Genomic DNA, 21,430 nt, shown 5'->3' with positions numbered 1-21,430 from the left:
TACTTCCAACTCGATTGCTTAGAATGAGATATTTTTATATCCAACTTGTCTTCATAGGATTGAGCCAACAACACGGAGACTGAGTTGATTATCAAAAGGGCTATGTTTTAACCTTGACTTTTCTACAGACTGGAACTTTTTTTCTTTGGCAGTATAATTAAACTTCCTCTGGGCCATAAGATTCCTTTTTTTTTTTTTTTTTAACATTTTTTATTGATTTATAATCATTTTACAATGTTATGTCAAATTCCAGTGATAAGATTCCTCATGTTTCATCCAGTTCTATTATTCCATGATGAAGGTCAATTAACTACATTCTTTAAGGTGCACACTTTCAGGGACTTTACATCTCTTCATTAGTTATTGAATATTCATTCACTTCTTTCCGTCTGTTAAATCCTTCAATTTTGCTGGGAAACCAAATAAAGTATGTCTTTATGTAGGATAGTCCAAATCCATCATTCTATAGAGACTAGAAAACTATGGTCTAGAAAGGATAAATGTTTTGTTTTTATATAAAATACTCTTCCTGGAATTGGGAAGAACCTATAATTCTTAAGCGTTAATAATAATAAATATTATACAGTATTAGTAAACATATGATTATGTTGTTAAAAATCCTTCATTATTCACATTGAAATTCCAAGAAGAAGAGAAGGGGAAGGAATTTCCCCAGGATCCCACAGTGACTACATGATTGATTTCAATCAGAAAAACAGGTCTTTTCATCCAAGTTTATGCTAGGTTAATAATCCATATTGTATCTGTATTTTTTTGATCATGAAGTAAAAACACAAACAATGCTTCTACAGAATTTACTTTATTGACAAGTAAATCAAGGGAAGTGCATTGAACTCCCCAAAATCCAGGCAGAGTAGGAGTGTATTTATATTTATAAATTGAGGGGAGTCACTAGAGAAAAGTCAGCAGAAGCAAGAGAGAAGGACAAGCGAGCTGGTGAGTCAGCAGAGAACACTGGTTCTGATTCAGCATTTTCCAGGGTGCTTTAAGTTGATCTTCCCACCGCTTTTCCTATAAAAAAGAAGCACAAATGATGCTCAGTGCAGTATCATTCGTATTCATTACAGAGGCTGGAAGAAGGTTTAACTCTGTCGCAGTCCATGCAGTCATTTGATTTACACACATCTGTGTCTGTGATTTGGCAGGGGTTAATTAAACACACTCAGAGTAACATCTGGCCTAACTGCAGAAAGCATGACTCTTAAACAAATTTCAGAGTTTTACTAAGGTTTAGACCTTTTGGTTTTAACTGTTCATTATCTGAGAGTAAAAATGTGCACAACTGGAAAAGGTAGAAAGTGACGGGAGAAATAATGGCAAAGAGACTATAATGTCTCAGTTCTTAACTGATGGAGGTTGAACCATATTTGAGCATTTGGAATTTCACAGCAGATATTAAATCAAGCCTCCCCTGACCCTACTGCCCTTCTCTTGGGAAAATTTTGGTGTTGATGTATTAGTCATGTTACATATAAATGTAGGCATGTATGTATTATGTATTGATTCAATATTTATTAATATCATTCTATCTGCTTAGTCCTGTTATTATTGATAGGGAGTTATATAGTCCTTTTGCTTAGAAACTTTATGGCTAACTTGAGGGAAATTAAGGCACTCATGGAAGAAACTCTAATACAAGAAAATGATGAGAATGGTATTGGAAGTGAGGTACTTTTTATCTGGGTTAAATCCCCCTGCTTTTAGAGCAATCAGACCAAAAGAGTGATTGATTAAATAAATTTTTATTAATAATAAATTGCAATTCATCAGGAATCTCACAGTTAGCTAAAATCTACAGTACCTGTTGTTTCTTATGAACATGCAAATTCAATAAATATTGGCCCTTGATAGAATCTTCCTAATATATCTACTATCTGTAAAGTTTGAATAGTCTGAATAATAAGGGATAATCTCCTCTATTCTTTATTGGAAGGCTCTTTTTATCAGACTAAAAGAGAATGATGCCTTAGCAACATTTAAGCTGTTATAAAATAAAATGTCTGAAAATAACTTGTGAGAAAATTTATCATCAGTAAAAATATTTTACTCAAGTCTTCCATGTTTCTGACTTTGATGAATTTTCAAACTTGACTACACCTCTAAGAATTTCTGTCATCTTTTACAAAATTATTAACAGCAACAACAAACATCACTGGATGAAAATTACTGAAATTTTAATCAGAGATAAATGAAAAAATAAGACAGTGTATTAAAATTCTTAAAGATCTGTAAAAATTTCCCTGAGTCAAATTGAATAATAACAAAGTAAAATAACTAAAATTGTTTTCAGGTAATTTATTATGTAATTTTTTAAGTTTGTTTTTGACCCATTTGTTTTCAACCTATTTGCCTGAAGCTTACTTCTTCAGTTTCTGTTGGTGGGTATGTGTAGAACTTTCTAGAATATCTCAAGGAAAGTGTCATAGTCTTATTCTAGAAGTTTGTGTTTGCGAGGGAGGTTTGGTGAGTGTGATACTTACACCACCGCCTTACAGAAGGCACATTTATTGCCATATGTCTGGCCATCAGAACCACAGTGGGGATTAGATTCTCGAGTGCAGTAGACCTTGGGATCCTGGAACTCACCACAGTCAACCTAACAAAGTAAGCACAGTGACATTGATGTTAATGCATTCCGTCTACGGGACTGCCCCTCAGAACGGAAGCTTGGGCAGCAAACTTAAACTTATATACAGTGTTGTATATAGCTGTGATGTAAAGTTCCCTGAAACAGAAAATCACTTTCCTTATCTGCCTAACTAGAATATATTAAACATATTTAAGACTTTTTCTTTAAGAACTAGGAAACACATTTCTACAGTTACTGTATTGAGCAGTAAGTTAACGATGTAAGGCAGATGCTTCTTAAGTACGGAGAAAAGCAAAAGCTATAGGTATGACTTTTTGCTTCAACACTAAAATTGTTCCAATTGAGAGTAGTTTTTGGTCTTTAAATGGCTTTTTTTTTTTAAACTGTATTAATGTAACCCCATAGCACTCCTCTGCATTGCTTTAAATATACGGATAATCACTGCAAGGAGCTTCCAGTTGTTATCTGATAGCTTGTTAGTTTGACTTGCTGCGTCCCTTCACTGTCTCTTGAAAACAAAATTCTAGTGTCTTTGTGTTAACTTAATCTGTCCCAGAGTTTGTGGAATTTGAACTTCTGTGACCACTGTGATAACTGAGTAATGGTTGCCTAAGCTGCTCTATTTTGAAGGATTCTGAGATTGTGTCCAACCTCGGTGAGAACACATGCTGTGACCAATTAATAATTCTCATCGTGGGCTTTGCAGAAGGAATGATAGCGCCTGCGCTACCAACGTGTCCCCTCAGTTATAGTGGTCTCTCAGAAAAAGTCTGGACTTTTAAGATTCCTTTCAATCCAATGTCAATTGAGTCAATATTTGGTGTGCAAATGACATTTGAGCCATCTTATTCCAGGGTACAGGCAACAGGTAGAACTGGCGTCCTTCAAATGGCAGCTGTGTGGAATGAAGTGACATTTAAACATGAGTAGAGGGACCACACTTTACCCCATCCAAGCTCCGTTAAAATAATACCATCTTACATTTATCAATTGCTACATAATATCCAAACTCCTCTCATATGGATTAACTCGGCTGAGTCTCATAATAACCCTGAGATGCACACTGAACAATATTATATTAACCAATTTACAGACGTGAATGCTGATTCTCAGGAAAATTACGTGGCTCACCAATGCCACACAACCAGAAGCATTGAGACCAGTGCTTGAACCTACTCCTTATTGCTGACCCTGAGTTTCCAAACAATGTACTCTGGTTGATTTCCAACACATCCTCGTTGAGAGAAATAAAGACCAACCGTCACTCTATACCCTTGACCACACTTACAGTCGTGCCATGTAGGCTTTATTAAAATTCCTTATTGGGGGACTGTATGGGCACAGGTGAGAGGAATCGCTTGTTTATGGTATTAACAAACCATGTAAACTGACAAAGCCCTCTGCAGGTTTGCATGAGGAAATGCCCAGCAAGTCACACGATTGAGTTTAAAAATATTATCACATATATCAGATTTAAGGCATCTGAGAATCTTAAATATACCTTTTGATATATTTGGTTGAAATCTGGTGTCTTCTACTATAGAGAGAGTACCAGAGATTTTCTTAGGGCTTAGTCAAGTAGAAGATACCTAGGCTCCTTGTAATCTTACCTACAGCCCCACTTTCTCCACTGCTCGTAAGGATAACACATCCTCCCGTACTACTTTCAGGAAAGTCATCTTTAGTTTAAGTCTCAAAAAAAAAAAAGCTGGAGAATCTTTAAGGCATTATAAACTATAGGATTTTTTTTCCCCAAAGCTAATGCATTCTGTATTTGTCACTCATGTACACTTTTATTTTTTTCCACCTTAAGCTTAAATGCTTTGTTGTCACCTTAGTGTTCTCAGGCAGGTAGGGCTGCCGCATGGCATGGTCGGGCAAGTACACTGAGTTGATGGCACAGCTGGGACCGGCCCTGAATGCTCCCTCTGCCCTCCCTACCCTCTCCCCCTGCCGTGGCTGGATAGGGTGCAAGCAGGTCACCCTAGGCTGCTGTTGGGATCTTCTCAGCTAGAAAGGAAAGCACCCCCTTCACATTCCCCCATATCCCTTCCTAAGTGCCTCCTCCCTGGGCCGGCCCTTTCTATGGTTAACATTCACCCTTGGGTTGTCAGCACCACACCCAGCGAGGTCCTACTAACCCTCTCCCTCTCGTGCCAGCTTCCAGTCCTTTTCCTACCCAGCTCCCTCTGTAGGCTGAGCCAGTCAGTCGGTGCACTCTGCCTTCAGGCCCAGGCCCTCCCTGCACAGCCTCCCACACCTGCAGCAGCCTTGCTTAGCTTCTCCTAGCTGCCTCCAGCCCCCAACCCCCACTGCCCCCAACCCATCCCCCAGTTCAGACCAGGGCTCAAGCCGTCTGGTGCATTCTGCTTTCAGGATCGCGTGCTCCCTGTGGGCACGCCACCTTACAAACCTCTTCTAAGTCTTGGCAGGGCCCTTCAGCCTTCTGGTTAGCAGACCAGGGCCTAAACCCAAAGCCAGAGTTTCTGGCTGTACACTTTTATAATTGTGTGCTTGAGTCAAGAAAATTCTTTAAACCACAGAGTCATTATAGATATTTTCATTTATTTCACAAAGAGCTAACAGGTAACTAGTATTTGGAAAACAGTGCTGGGTGCTGGTGATAGAAAAAGGAATTGGTTATAAACACTACGTCAGTAAGGTCACTATCTTATCTGCATCAGGGAGGCAGAGGACAGGTAATTACGGCCCAGTGCCCCAGTGGGACAAGCCGCAAGCCATGTGGAAACTGAGGGAAGGGTGTCTTTAAAGGTTCTAGGTAATTTCGCCGTAAACATCTTTGCTGTGAATATCTCTGCCACAAGCATTTCCCCCACATTTTCATCAATAGCTAACCAACCATAAGGCAATTTTGATTTATAAGATAAAATTACTAGAAGTAAAGAGGGACATTAGAGAGAGTATAATGAAATTCATTTCTCACCACAAAATTAAAAAGACTTTATTGCAAAATACAGACTATTTAAATTCATTTTAAATGTGTGCAGATTTATGGCAATATTGCACAAATCTCCAGTTTTATTTTGTGGGTTATACCTACGCACTTGCCTCTGAAATCTTTAGTTCACAATATTATAGCTTTTTTTGCTTGATTTATCTCCTTGTTGGACATTGCACTCTTTTTTTCTTTTTTTGCCAAAATTTCTGCCTTCATTAAGAGAGGCATTTTTTTTTTCCCCAAATACTAGGATGCACATTTGTTACTCGGCTTTGTATTGTGTTGTGAAAGCTTCCATGTTGCTGTTTGTCCCTGGTATATTGTCAAGTAAGTTTTATCACCGCATTTTCTATCAAGCAAGTATACATTGTTGTTATCATCCGCTATTTTAAGACCACCACGTCTACTCCTCACATCTAGACCATTAAGAGGGCTAAGATTTATGTAATACAAAAATGGGGAAATGAAAGCATTAATGGAGTAATGAAAGCAAACTGTCTACCAGCTGACTCCAAATCGTCAACTGGAACCATCAGCCAGTTAGTGTGTCTTTTACATCCCTTACGGCTTAATTAGTCAGGGCGGAAAAACACCTGTGGCAAAGATGTTTCTGGCAAATAAGCTAATGATTATTAAAAAATACTGGACCTGGTCTCCATGATAGGGTAAGGAAAAGAAAAAAGAAATTCTCTTACGTGAAAGAGATGCCGCCTTAAGCCACCTTTCCCTGGCCACCGGCCCTCTGATCTTGTGATCCAGCCTCTCTTGTCCTTCAGAAAGCAGATATGGAAGTGGCTCTTGGGGAGGGTCTTCGTTTTGAGAATTTCTAGATCTCACCTCCCTCCCCAAACCCACTTCCCCCTTCCACCGCCCTGGGAGTGAGACCAGGAAGAACACAGGATTTCAGTCAATAAAACCAAATCAACCAAATGGCATATGAACAAACCTCCCTAACGTAGATGCATTTCATACTTTTAAATTGCCCTGGCCTTCCACGATCCCTGAAGGAAGCTCCGGAATCATGTCAGAATTTGTTCTGCCATTTGCCTTTGGCCCGTTGTGTTACCTTCAACAAAGTACTCAGTATCTGTGCCTCAATTTTCCTAAGCAAAAATTTAAAACAAAACAAAACAACCAAACAAAAAACAATTACTGTGCCTTTCCCCAGGGTTTTTATAAGGATGAAACGTGGCCACCTGAGAGTTGTAGAAAGTCAGTGTACAATTTTTGAAATAGTCCTGGATGAGGAGTGTAGAAAATAAGCTTCTCATTGTAGGCCTGCCCCAGCTGTAGCTCTCATCACATTCTGAAAGGCTCTGTGGCTCAAAAAATGCCAAGTACCATCGGACTAGGTGGTTTCTAAGGATGCATCAGCTTTGATGATCGAGGATTTAGCAGTGCTTTTTTCTAGTAGAGCAACTTAACTTAGTTCTTTAGTTCTTCAGTTGGGTGGGAGAAATAACATCTGTTGCCCAAATGCTTCCTCCTTTATGTTTAAAAGATCCTCTTCACTCATTGTGTGAAAAATGTTCACATGGTGACTGAGGACAGAAAAGGGCCACTGTGAGAGCCCTGGAGGTTGGGGAAGGTGAAGAATGCCTTTGCAAAGCCAGCCCTTCTGTGAAGCAAAGAGTGAAGCAGAGGAATATCAGCGTTGAGACTAGAAAAGAGCCCACAGCTCCCATCCCTGAAAGAGGTAGACTGATTCCTGAATGCAATACCATTTGACTGCCTAAATTTCCTCTCCTTTTTTATCTTTTTATTTTAGACTCCTTTAATTGAAATCCAAACAGTTGGCTTCTCAGTGGAAGTCAAGCAGGTCTAGACAAAGGGTAATGATAGGATTATCTTTTCTCTTAGTATCCTCTGTGAAGCATTTGGGCGATCTAGGAGAGCTGAAATATTCCCTCCCTCCCTGCCCCCAGGTCTAGTTGAAATGCCCCCAGGTCTAGTTGAAATGCCCCAGGGTTCTGTGGTTCTGGGGTATTGTCTTGTAGATGGGATTAGACTAGCCTAGGTTTGAATTTTGCTTCTCCTACTTATTGGCTGCATTACTTTGTGCAAACACTCACTGCTCTGAGTTTACATTCCTGACTTCTTTATCTGGGGGCTGACAATGCCTATGTTCTAGGGTTGTTGACATGATAAATGCTACAAAAACACTTAGTGAAGTATCAAGTATCCATTAGAAGATTGCTATAATAAACACTAACCATGTAAGTCATATCACATACTAGAATTTTTGCGCCCATTATTTCCTACCCTATTTTAGTTAGCTTAAAAAAAGTTTTTAAGGTTTTTGGTTTTTTTTTTTTTTTAGATTGGTGTTGGATTTAACAAGCGCCTCCGTTTATTTCCTTAGATAGTCCAGCTTCCAGAGACGACGTCTAGGCATTTGGGTGCCAATGTTTAGTATCAGCCTGCCCCCTTGTGGTTTTTCAAAGAACTATGCTTTCTAAAATGGAATAAGAGTGACGCTTTGGGTACTCAAATTAGTCGTCGTTGCTAATGGTGACTACAAAACCATTTAACTTGGCTGTAAAGTAAGCTTATGTGGTCATTAAATCAATTAAGGAGTCAGCATCATTGGTACTTTAGTATCTTAGTTCTACAGATAAAGCCAATGAAAATTTGCAAATACACACAGACACACATACCTAAGATGAAGGACTTCATTTCTTCTTCCCTTTCCTGAAAAATACTGCCTATGGGGTTAAATCAGTTCCCTTCTTTATTTTGTCAGTTTTCCTTACCCCCTTCCTGACTTGGTTTCTGCTTCCCCTGTCTTCACATTCCCTCCACACTACCAGAACTGCTCTAAAAATGACACCTCACAGGATACTTCCCCTGGCTGTTTATAAAATGTCCATGATCTCTTTATGTTATGTGCTGCTCTTGAGCACTCCCACCTTTCAAAACTCTTTGCCGAGTTGTGTGTATGTCAGTGCTCTGGCTCTCCAGCTGTTTCTTCTCTATCCTTTTTATTGTCTTTTCTAGTTTTCTCCTGAGTATTCATTATGTTCATTTTCAAGAAAATTTTAAATGCTTGATTTTCTCTAAGAACATATATTGTCCCAGGTGATATGAATGAGTCCTAGAATTTTTTTTTCTTGTCTTTATCAAAATCTCAAGCTCCAGCTTCTATTTGCCAGAAATATGCAAGATTATCTTTAGTTAAAGCTTGATTCATACTACTTAATATTCATTTATGCCCAGTATGTAACTTTATTTTTCCCTCCATACTGATTTTACATTCTAATTTTTCCATTTTTCCATCACAGCACCCATCTTCAGGTTTATTAACCTGCCCTCAGACTAAAATGTCACCAGTTCTATCCCCTTGCAAGTGTCACCTTTCATCTGTTTCTTCAGCTCAAGTCCTCTTCCCCAATTCCACATTGACAGTCCACACCCACCCTCAACTTGTCTGACCTGATCCCACGCAGTCAGGACTGCTCTCTCTGTCCATTTCCTTCAAGGTTCAATGTCCCTTCCACATGTGGAGAGAAGTTATCTTATTTTGAATTACTGTTTTCATTACTTCTTTGCTTAAGACGTGAAGCTAGTGAACACTATTGTGTATTTATTAGAAGATTACACGGCTCAAAGCACTTTGACGTGAACTGGTGCTGGTTAGAGGTAGCGTGGAGCCCTGGACGCTCGCTCTCTATGGAGTCAGAGCTCCTGAGATGCTGCCTTTACTGCTGTTGGTAAACTTGAGTCAGCGAGGTCCTCTTTCTAAGCCCTCAGCTTTCCTCTGAAGGTAAATTGCAGAAGCTAGTTAACATCTCCAACTTGTATTTAGGTAGCCTGTCAGATTGAAAATTATAAGTGAATTCAAGCTATTTAGGAAAAATGAACAGTCTCATACATATTCTTATCATGGAGCATTGTTTCACTAACTGTATTAAAACTTACCATATATTTATCTTAAAATACAAACAAAACTAAACTTAGCCCCCAAATTACTGTAAAAGCAAATGGTTGCCAATCATTGTTTTTGAGAGGTCTGTTATATTAATTCCAATCTGGAATATTCATTTAAAAATCTCTTTAAGTATATGGTTCTCAAATATACAGCCTGACAAAGGAAATTAGAAAAATAAAGACAAGGTGTTAAGTGATTGTAAAAGCAAAATTTATCCAGGCTAAATGATTATCCTTATTCTGAGATTATGACTTTTAAGCATTTAGTATTACACTGCAATTTCTTTCATGAAGGCGGGTGACAGTAAATAGTTTCATTCTTAAATTATTATATTATTATTTTTATGTTATTTAATATTCCTACATGGCAAATTAAAGAGTTGGTAGCATATTAGTCGTTTATATTTCCAGGGAGGATTTTATAGGACCATGACTTGCAGAAGTCCTGGAATGTGCTTTTTGTGTCACTTAAATAATATTTCTGAAAGAATGGGGAACTTGTACAACCCTGTACTTGAGACTGCTAACTATAATGTCTCATCAGATGCTTCATAATGAAGAGACTTCTTGGCATGAAAAGAATGACTTGAGTGTTAGAGAAAATCTTCCTTCCGTTTGTCTTGGCTAGATCAGACTCGGGCAGACATGCTCCTAAGGTTAGTTTCAACTTCTTCTGCCTGCCATTGGTACTGTTACTCTCTCCTGGCATGTGGAAGAGAAAGGGTAGCCTTGATGTCCTCCGAAAGGTGCCACCCTCTTTGCCTTTTATATTTGAATGGCAAAGAAACAGCAGTCTTGGCAAGGCATGCGGTTCATACTGATTCAGATGCCTAAAGCCAGAAGGGGTTTTAGAGACCATTGAATCCAACTGTTTATTTTAGAGATACGGAAACAAAGGCAATGAGAAGGGAAAGAGACATTCTTCCAATCACACAGGCAGCAAGTATTCATGTTGGGACTCATCTGTATTGTCGCCAATATATTTGAGCCCTCCAGAGTCAGTGCAGCCAGCACTAGATTCTTAGAATGGAGATTTAAAACCTCCCCACTGTGATTATTACCCAGTAAGTCTGGCATGGTCCCTAAGGATCTACTTAGTTAGTAAGCATCTGCAGGAGATCCTAAAGCAAGCAGAATATAAGACTTGGGCCCATCTAAAGAAATAGAATCAGTAAACAGATTATTGTAAATTTGGGTAACTAACAGTCTGGGAAATCAAAGCCCAAAGAAGGGAATTTGTGTTAATGAGAAAACTAGGATTATGTTCCATATTTTAAAAACTTATGAGTAGTGGTCCTATCATATTTTACCACCTAATGGGATATAAAATATATTGGCCAGATCTTACGTCCTTTTCTTGTTTGTTTGTTTTGATATTTAACATAGACCGGGCTACCATGTGTATTTAAACATAAGGAGAAATCAATTTTAAGATGTACAATTATATATGCCGGTATGAACACAAGCATGTGCATGCATCGCGTGCGTGCACGTGCACACACACGCAGGCATTTAATGTAAGGCTTCATTCATTGTAAGAGACATCCCAATTTCTGAGATGCTAAAATTTGGGGGGAGAAAGAGCCTTAAGCAATGTAGTAGGTATATTAGAGTTGGAAAATATCTTTCAACTTCTTTGCCAACTCTTATTAGTTGGCAGCAGTGTCTGGAAAATTTTGATGCCAAGGGTTCTTGGGCACATCAAGGCAAACAAGGACCAGAGCCAAGGTCAGGTATTAATGTTCAATATGGAAGCAAGGGCGAGTTTGGCAGAGCAAATACCACTTGTTTGTGTTGTCTTTTGATAACTAGGAGAAGAAAACTGGAAAATAAAGTTGGTGGATTAATTTGGAAAAAATCAGCTAACAGTAAAGATAATTTGTGCCCATTCCAATTTTTAACCCAAATTGTATTTACGTTTAATTGAGCCAGTTTATATATATTCAGTCCAAATCCAAACTGAACAAGTTTTCTGTCTACTCTTGGTTGTCTGTCTTCTAAAAAAAAAAAAAAAAAGATAACCTCTGTCCTAACTCCTTCAGAAGCTGTTAATTATTAATCAATAACTAATTTTTTTATAGTTTTCCAAATGCTTCCACATAGTTTATGTGATTTGAATCCAGTTCTATGAGGTAAATAGTATTATTCCTTTTCTATTGTTGTGGAAATTACAGCTCAGACAAGCTGAGTAACTTGCCCGAGATCACACAGTGAAATCAGTGAAAGAACATGAATGTGACCACACAGTCAACCTACTTTGATTTGTATTCATTTTACTTTAACAAAATCTGAGAATGGGTGTTTCGCCTCTTTTAAACTGAGAACAGTATTCTTGTAGAGAGACTGTAGTTAAAAAACAAAGAAATATCTCCTGATTTTTGCATCTGGCCTGCTTGTTCATTTTTTTGCTCTTTTACCCGTAGACAAACCTCTTTGGTCAGAAAATACCAGCCAAGCACCACCCAGGTCCTAAGAATAAATAAAAATACGTACTGACCTGAACTCCTTGACTGAAGATACCTGGAAAAAAAAGAAAAAAAGCATGAAATCCAAACACTAATTTCTGAAGGTGCCAAAAGGGGGATTTGCAAAATTAGGAAATACCAAAGCCTGGGATGATACTTGTCCTGGTTTGTGGGCATCTCGATAAGTCATGGTATGGTTGTTTTATTTTTTACGCTGACTGTCCTCTTAGGGAATGGTAGAAACTTGGAAAGTGCTGTGTGGACATGGACGGTGATGGGTTAATATTTATTGGAGGTTGGGTTGGGCTGAGAGAAATAGTTTAAGGCTCTGGAGAGTCATGTTAAGTCTTGGCCCATCACTAATCTACTGTGGGAATTACTTTATCATCTCTGGCCTCTTTTTGGAGAAGTTGTGTTGGAAATTTCCCTCTAACTCTGATGTTCCAAAGTTCAGTGCATTTAGTCCCTCCCCAAAGCCTTTGTTACAGGCAGTTGAGGGAAGGGATTGGATTTGTTGTTTGTTCTTTGAGCTCAAAATTGTTCTTCTGCCCTTTATACTCAGCTTTAAAGACTTTGGTGCAAATTTAGACTGGCAAGGACAAACTCATTTTCTTTTCCTGTGACTCATTTTTCCTGCTACATCTCTCTAAACTCCTGAAAGGGAAAAAAGTTCATAAATAACAGTTGCCCCTCCTTCCATCTTTGTGATCATCTGTGTGGTTTTAGGTTGTGGCTTATTAGCACAGTGGTTTAAAATACTGAAATAATAAAAGTGTTAGGTTCATTCCTGATACACGCTGCTGAATTCTGATCTCTGGCCATTTCTGTGGACCTCCTAACACCAGCAGTACCTCTCACACGCAAGCCCAAGGTCACCTCAGTGACAGAAAGTACACGGATAAATGCAGTCTTCTCCAGTGTGGCTAGCACTTATGGGAAGACAGCTGGAAATACCTCAAGGTACATTCTCTGTTAATGTGGATAAGGAGAAAACGGGGCTTTGCAAAATTTGCAAAAAAAAAAAAAAAAAAGTGATCTTCTACTGTTGTGGCTACCAACCTTATTCCAACAGTGTGGGTCGTTATTAAAAATACAAATTCTTAGGACAGCCCCTTGAAAAGTTCCATTAAATAAGAGAAAATAGAGTCTGGAAATGTACCTTTTTAGAACCACTTCAACCAATTTTTACGACTAGGGAGGACTCATGATTACAGTTTTCAGCCATTCTCCACTATACAAATCTCAGAATCTCTCAGAAGAGGAGAGATTTTGTCCAAAGTTTCATATGCATGAAATGTCAATGTGGAAGCAAGGTAATATCAGTGCCTGAGTCCAGCTAGTACTCTCATTATTAAAATTTAGTGATGGCAAAATTAATAGACATTTGTTAAACACTTACTATGTTCCATCCCCTATGCTAAGCATTTTACATGTACTTTTTCATTTAATTCCTCATTTAGGGCTATTCATGTTACATCCCCATTTTACAGATGAGGAAAATGAGACCAGAAACAGCACGCCGCTATAAAATAGAAGTGCCAGGACTGAAATTCATTTCTCTTGATCTCAGCATTAAGGTTAGGCACTTATGCTTTCCCAAATGCCAACATGTCTATAAGGAACCTTGTTTTAGTATTAGTATTTGTTGATATTAGTCAACCAGATTGAATTAAAAGATCAATTTGTCTCTGTAAAGAAAAGCAATTAAGAGGATATCGGTTAATTTCTAAGACTGTCTTTGCAAGTACATTTTAATATAGTCTGATCTATTTTTATGTCATCTCACCAGTTGACTAAGCCATTTACTCAAATTACTTGGCTTTAGTAATCAAAATTAATCTATTATATCACAGAAATCCTGTAACCACTTTTGCGTGTTTCTAAACATATTTGTTTATGAAAATATGACCAGTTTTGTGGGAACAGTGACTTACCCATCTTCTCAGTCTCATTAAAAAATTGTTGTTTTTACACGTTTGGGCATTTAAAATCTCTGATAGCAGGAAAATTCAATTTCTTTTATCACAGAAAATGATATACCACACATGGAAGGTCCCAGGACTCAGTTTTCTTGTATGTGGAATGTGGGTATGAATACCTTGCTATGTACATTGGAGATAAGGCATAAGAACTCTTAGTACATGCCTAAAATATAGTATATGCTCAACAAATAAAAGTTATTTTTAACATTACAATGACCATTTTCATCATCACAATCATAATTAATGATTGAGATAAGATGTCCCAGAGTTAGTCTTTTAGATCAGAATTGTTAGGATTTTGAAATATGGTGGACAAATTCACTTGTCACTTCCAATTCAGTATAAATATTGGATTTTAATTTTAAGGGAAAAAAAAAAAAACTCACCTGAGAAAAAGCAGAAAAAAGCCAGAGAGAGAAGCAGAAAGACACCTGATATTTTCATGGTGCCAGTTGGCTCACTCAGATCCAGTCTGCTTTGTCCAGCTCTGATTCTCTGTCAAGACACTTCCTGGAGCACTAAAAGACACACAGACATATATATATAGACGTGATAGATGGAGTTGGGATCTCCACCTTCTTTATAAACTCACATTCTAAAACCATATGTGGTCCTCTACACGGCAGGCATTTGTTGGGACCTGTCATGTAAAGAAATGCTTCATGCTCCCATCAATCTTAAAAATTAGGACATTTATATGAGTCGCACCTCAGAGCTTATTAATGGAGGATGTTATTTTCCACCAGTAATCTACATTTTCCTAACAACCAATATACCCTCCCTGTCCTTCCCTCTACGGTTTCGTTACATGAAAGGGATGATTCACTGGTGGAGCCCCACTTGATGCCTGTGTCTCTTTCAGACAGGTCCTACATGTCTGGGATCCAAATGAGTAACCGTGGGAGAATGGAATCTCGGGTGTAACTTGGATTTTCAGAGCTCATGTCAACCAGCGTGTACCTCAAAGAGGTAGGTACTACATTGTCATCAGCACTGCATCAGAAAAATCATTTTCTGCACAGAAATCAGATCGTTACTTTAAAATAATCTTCATTGTAGTCAAATGCCAGTGATTTTCAACCTTTAAGTCAAAATGAACAAAGAAGTCAATGTACTTTTTTTAATTTGTAAAAAATATTTTTTAACAGTTACTGGATTGAGGAATATTTGAAATAAGGACTATTTACTATTTCCCCCTTTTCTGTAAAGTAAAAAGTAGTCATAATGAAGCTCTTCATGTTTTGACTCCTTGAAAATATACTTTTGGTACAAGTAAGATGAATCATACTATCATGGCCGATTTAATTGCTAGAAAGGTCAAAGTGTACGATGCCAAAGCTTTCATTAGGTGAATGACAACAAAGACTCACAATGGTTATGGTAATAAACAGTGAGGAAGTCAACCTCAAATCATAAACAACTACTTAAAATATCATGAAGAAAAATGTAACAATTTCAATTATGGGAAGATTATGCAAAACGTGCCCAGTTTAATTAAACACAAGGGATTAATGCAATGCATATATGAGTAATTCAGAAATTGTACAACTAAATAATTGGTTTCCTTTTAAAGCAATCACTTTTGGAAAATATATACAAAGTTCAGATATTCTCTTTATTTCAGGATGTTTGTTTTCTGTTTGGAAATTACATATTTTGAGGAATTTTATTTTGGTTCATCTCAATAATTAGGATGAATTTTCTGTGTGAAAATGGTGACTATATTTTATTGAATTTGGTAATCAAATAAGGTTTTACTGTGTAATCAAAACTGAAGTGTGACTGTGATAAAAACAAGAATAGTTTTTTTTTTAATTACTTCCTTGACAATTTTAAAAGACTTGAACTTGAAGGATAGAGGAAAGAGGAGAGAGAGGAGTACAGACAGGAGAGGAGAGGAATAAGAGGAAAGGGAAGGTATGTGCTTGGCAGATGTTACCAAACCAGCAAGCCAAACGCTGGGATGCTGAGGTTTGCAACATAGAAAGGGTTTATTCATGAGGCATCCAACTAGAAGATGGGAGAACAAATCTCAGATCCACCTCCCCAAAGGCGAGGGACCTGGGATGTTTGTGGGATAAAGCTGAGGCATGGGGAGTGTGGGGAAAGGTGACTGGAGATAAGAAAAAGGTGCAGCTAAACTACAGGCTCTTCATGGGACTGGTGTTCAGAAAATGGTGGCATTAGTATGTTCTGAGGGTGGAGTTTTATGCCTCTGACGTCAAAAGGTCACTGATCCGACACTCCCGCAGGCCCAGTTGGAGGGTTCATGGTCTTAACTCGTCTTAACCAGCTCAAACTCAAACTGGATAAAACAATTGGGGCAAATATCTTATTAAGCTTTGTGACCCTTGGAGGACATTCAAGTGTTTTGTAGCAAAAATTAAAGTGAGCTTGTTGGTTGAAGGCAGGTTCCAAGTTTAGTGGATCAGATTGATGATTACCTTCAGTTTCACAGGTATTAAAAGTCTTCTTATTCTAAGGTGGTGTGATGTCACGCACATAACGTACACACATTCACAAATGCATGATCTTAAAGTCCTATACAGAAAGTTATAGGTCAGGCCTAAGACTCAAAAAGCTTCAAAGATAATAATGAACAACCTTAAAAACCTGTGCTTAAATTTTTCTTGAACACTTCATCAGGGGAGGAGTCTGAGAATATTTAGAAAAACAGAATAATGGGGAAATTGCTTAAGGATAGCTATGAAATTTTCAAACAACAATTTTCTCTACACGTCATGATCTTTCATTATTTTGGCCTCATTAAAAGAGGTAATATAAAGAGCAGCGCTTAGGGACTTTGAAACGTTACAAAGGCTTGGTTCTCCATGTGCTGCTTCTTGCCTCCCTTTCCCGGGTTCCACTCTCAGTGCTTCAAGCCCCAGCACTTCTGCCTTCTCCTTTCCCTTCTTCTCCTTTGTGATCAGAACATATAGGGGCAGTCTCCGTAGACCCTCAGGTTTCAAAATGAACACAGTTCAAAAGCATTAACAAATAACGAAAAACAACGTAACAGTGGTAGTCAGTGATATTCCACCATAAAATCCATGGTGGCCTTTCTAAGATACCTGTTTCAACGTCTCCCCCAAATTTCATTTACGGTAGTTGCTTCCATATCTTGCTCAAAACTCTCAACATCTCTGTTTACCTAAATAGTACTCTCTCTTCACTTTCCACTTTCTCCTTCCCTACCTCCCCCATCCTTCAAGAGCTTTTCTTAAATGGCTGGTTTTGGTAGAATGATTTTTAGGTAGAGTGAATGTACCCTCTTTTTCTGAATGTTTTCAATTCTGTATCTTCAACGTAATCCAGCTCATCACAACAGAGCTTGGGAGTATGAAAGTACAAAATAAGTTGTGGCTCTGGGCAGGTGTTAGGAAGTGAATGTTGTAAATGTGTGCATGTAGGTATATATAGATATAGATATATAGACATATCCAGCACCCCGAACAATAATTTTTGTTAGGTTTTGAGCCCATGTAAAATAATTATTTTCTTTTTATATAACTTAAAGAAAAAGGTAAGAAACATTCTCTGGGAATCACTTCATTAGCTCCTTAAATGAGAAGCTGAGGAAATAGAAGGTTACAGAGAAGTTACAGCCAATTATTCACAAACACTAAAGATGCTGTGTCTAATTCTAGTTTTTTGGCTACAGAGTAAGTAGATGAGAGAAGTTTGATTTTTGTTCTCTGTAGTATTCTGAAAGGAAAATAGGGAATAATTTAAGGATAAGTTTCAATGAGCTGAGTCACGCACAAAAAAATAAAAGGAGATACAGGAGAAGGCAGTAAAAGTCATGGCTTTTATACAGACATAGAATGCAGTCCCAGTATATATACAGTTGACTTCCAAAAATTAACTGCGTGTTTTCTTTTATGTAATTAAAAACAAAAACACTAAAATTATATTTTCACATGGAAAGTTTATTATATAAAGATGATACATTAACCCACAAATATTACCATTCAGGGTAATACACACAAAATCATAGGCACATATTTAAAGAATTTTAAGGGTGATTTTGATTCTATAATTTCTGCTGCTGATTTTATAATATCACTACACCTGTTCAGGTGTAGCTTTCCTGCTTTTAGAATGCTTAGATCTGTGTCCAGAGATACATACATATTTGTGTTTTATTTTTTAAGGTTTTATTTGTTAATATAAATTTTCCTTGCCACAGTATTTCTCAATATCAGATGGATAATAAGGGGGTTGGAGGGAGTGAAGACACATGCACAGAATACAGTGTCCATGGGAGCCATGTAACATTGCAACAGTTCATGGGGGGATAGAAGTCAATATCCAAGAACCAACTGATAAGAATCTCTTCACCAGAAGCTAGTGCAGATGAAACACTGTTCTGCAGATGTTATGAAACTTCCTTCTGTATTCAGATGCCATCTTTGGGGAAAGGAAGGAGTGAGGAGAACCAGTGAGAAGGTTGAACCAGAGACACGCCCACTGGGTAAAATGTGAGTCCTTAATGGGAGAAATTGTGTGGTCTCCACAGGACTTTCAGACATTCTTAGCAATTAATAAGCACTCAGAAAATGTTTGTTAAATGACTGAGATTGAAATATCCTTGTGGAGACAAGTATTTTCTGCTATTACTATGAAATGAAGAAAAGAGCAATTAAGAAATTCCCTTTTTGTCACATATAAAGCTTAGCTTATATAAAAATTGGACCCACTCTACTCAGGAGATTAGGTCCAACCTTTATTAACGTTTTGCCAGAAAATAACAGAACATAGACTTTTGAATTAATTGTGACCTTAAAGAACATTTACTTTAGTCTTTCACTTAATATAAAATACAATCTAAAGTTCATAGACATAGTACTTTTATACTTGGTGGTTCTTTGATGGATAAGAAAGACCATAGACTTTGACTCTAGGTAGACCTGGAGTGTGCATTCCACAAACTCTATGCCTTAAGTGATGTTAATTAAACTATCTGAGTCTCCCTATTCCCAGTGAGATGGCTTTCTGGGTTATTTTCATGCATCACATATTTCTCTTACTTTCTTGGTTCAGAAACATTTTTTGGTGTTTTGTTGAAATCTTGCATTTAGTCCCTCAAAATTGTTCAGGCTTGAGTGTGTCATCACATTAGTGATCCCTCCCAACTTTGTGCCAACTGTAAATCTAGTAACTGTTTTCCTGATCATCATCAGTATCATTGAAAAAGTATTAAACAGAACAGGTTTGAAGAGATTTCACCAACTTATTACCAAAGTTGCTCTACAGAAATAAGTGTTCACATTTTTTCTGGCGTGCTGCCAAGCTCTCAGCCTTATGAAATGCGATAAGGTATATTTGGCATAACTTGCTTTTAAAGAATCTATGTAGGCTGCTGATCATCCTCACCTTTTCCCCGTAATGCTCATATTATCATATGTCCTGCTCCTCCTCATCATAGACTGTACCACCTCTTCCAAAATTAGCTCCCCGTAGTTTCTCATTTACTTCCATTACGTTGCTGTTTTCCTGTCTTAACTCATGGTGTTTCGTTTGCCTGGAATGTTCTTTTCTTGAATCACTACATGTCTAAATTCTACATACCATACAGTGAGAAGTCAAAATTACTGTACTCTTCACAGAACATTTCTCAATACTCTAAGGAGTTTATCCTGAATTGGTAGCATGAAGATCAATTGTGGCTTGTTGATAAATGTTTTTTTTTTTGACTCACACAATGTTTTTAAATTAAAAAAAAATAGTCCATGACTTTTATAGTTTGAATATTTAACAAGAAATAAAAATAAAACACAAGTGTGAAAAAAAATATTTGGACCCTTCGTTGCTGTGGCAAAAAGTCAGCTAAAGTTTAATGCTAACTGTCTCATTTGAATGTGTCCTTAATTTGTTGCTGACCTGAGAAGGCATTTGAGTTTGAGAATCTTGCCCTTTGACACTAGAAATACTTACTCTTCATGATTCTCATGACATGTATCTTACGCTTTTCTTATGTTCTACTTTGTAAAATTATGGCCATCTGACATCTCATCTATTTGTCTAGATGAACAGAATGTGTATCTAATTAATCTTTTATCTTCCAAACTGGAGGATTTTATTTCATACTTATTCAAAAACAAATATGATTTGATAAAATAATTTGCATTATATATTCACCAGAGGTCATTGGTTATTATTCTAGCCAACTGTTTACAAAATTTATCTTCTTCCTTGTTTTAAAAATGTAGATATTTTCTCATGTCTAATTTTCTACCATTCCTTTCATTTCTTTGATTTCCTATAGATACATTTCAACAGGACTGTAATCTCACTTATAAACCCCTATGTCCCTGCTTCCTAATGAGACAGAAGGAATAGCACATTGCTAATTGTATTATTGGGAGTCAGATTTTGCTATTTGCACATGGTTGAATGGCAGTTCTCTCTTTAATTCATTTCTTATGGTTGAATTTTGTATATGTGTTTTTATATTAAGCCTCCTCAAATCTCTTATTTTGAAATTTAAAGTGTTATACCTTGGCATTAATTTGGGTAAGAGTCAAGAAGAGATTATTACAGTGTAGGTTTAGGAACACTATGAAAGGATGCCATTATCCTTAGGTGTCAAAAAAAAAATGGGTCAGAGTAATTTTGTTCTCTTCTTTGACATGGTAACTAGACTGGTAGAGCTAAGGTATATGGTAGGCATAATGGACTGAACATCAGCAAGGCATTTGATAAATCTCTCATACTGTAATGTGAAAGGTTAAAGACGTATAAGTAGAGTTCTGTAATTGGTTGAACAACTGAGCAAAAAGGTGATGATGGATGAATTAACATAACTAGAAGAATAGAATATTGTCCCAGTTGGTAATTTTATAACTGACTTAAAGGAACATATAGAAAGCACGCTTTAAATATGAAGTCCTATCTCTGTCATCTTCTCCTTTTGGGATTCATTTTCTTGACTTGTATAGAGAGCATTTCATCTTGTTCATTTTGGCCAGTCATCACTCCCATTATGTAGAGATCTTTTTGACTCCTGACACAGAATCCCACCTTCAGTGATTTCATCAAATTTATCAATAAAAGTGTTCAAGGTAATAGGGCCGAAGTCTGCTCCTGGGGTCATTTATCTTTCTCTTCTTAGAACTTCTATAAATCTCTTCTAAAGAGGTTGGTACTGAATTGCTGTGCTGCATTACGTACTGATTAATTTTTGTTTGGTAGCTTTATCTACAATGTGAGATTATAACCATCTTGAACACAAGACAGGGGTTTATCTTATTATTCTAAGTTCTACTGATACTTTTCAAGTGAAAAATGTGAAAATACTGTTTTCACTTGTCTTTACATTTTTTAACTTATTAATCTTTTGGTTATCTTATCCAAACTGCCTCCTAATTTTCTGTACCACTCTTTGAGCAGTGAGGCTTTTATGTGGTTTCTATAGGTTTTTTCGGCTTTGCCTCCTCTATCTTCTCATAGCAATTTGCACATGTGTTGAACATGGCACTTATGA

The 21,430-nt window shown here is 37.3% G+C and overlaps 2 protein-coding genes across 7 annotated transcripts in view; one reads left to right on the top strand and one right to left on the bottom strand.

Moving 5' to 3' along the window:
• Positions 1-21,430, top strand: part of LOC105069853 (sperm-associated acrosin inhibitor) — a 319,348-nt gene that overhangs the window by 165,361 nt on the left and 132,557 nt on the right. For 4 of the 6 annotated variants that reach the window (XM_074360895.1, XM_074360892.1, XM_074360891.1 and 1 more), the window contains one exon: positions 14,807-14,913. The gene's annotated coding sequence lies outside the window, so the exon portion shown is untranslated. Of the gene's footprint in view, positions 1-13,422; positions 13,540-14,806; positions 14,914-21,430 lie in introns of all 6 variants that reach the window. The other 2 variants (XM_074360898.1, XM_074360890.1) reach the window with 1 other exon arrangement.
• On the bottom strand, positions 621-14,796 carry SPINK6 (serine peptidase inhibitor Kazal type 6). The gene is made up of 6 exons (XM_045517471.2): positions 14,537-14,796; positions 14,331-14,462; positions 11,995-12,017; positions 6,266-6,340; positions 2,502-2,617; positions 621-1,032 (listed from the first exon to the last, which is right to left on the bottom strand). Exons 2-6 carry the CDS (start codon positions 14,386-14,388, stop codon positions 987-989), a joined length of 318 nt encoding a protein of 105 aa, XP_045373427.1. The 5' UTR covers positions 14,389-14,462; positions 14,537-14,796; the 3' UTR covers positions 621-986.

Source organism: Camelus bactrianus, chromosome 3 (assembly GCF_048773025.1).
Source record: "Camelus bactrianus isolate YW-2024 breed Bactrian camel chromosome 3, ASM4877302v1, whole genome shotgun sequence".
NCBI classification, from domain to species: domain Eukaryota; kingdom Metazoa; phylum Chordata; class Mammalia; order Artiodactyla; family Camelidae; genus Camelus; species Camelus bactrianus.
This window is presented reverse-complemented; position numbering and strand designations above follow the sequence as displayed.

Bases quoted from the DNA above. Each gene is read 5' to 3' on its own strand.
- SPINK6 (XM_045517471.2), bottom strand. From the start codon at position 14,388: ATGAAAATATCAGGTGTCTTTCTGCTTCTCTCTCTGGCTTTTTTCTGC. The intron at 12,018-14,330 runs GTGAGTTTTTTT...TTTTTTTTCCAG, and splicing joins TTTTTTCTGCTTTTTCTCAG to GTATCTTCAGTCAAGGAGTT. The intron at 2,618-6,265 runs GTAAGAGAATTT...TTACTTTGTTAG, and splicing joins TAAGGCGGCATCTCTTTCAC to GTTGACTGTGGTGAGTTCCA.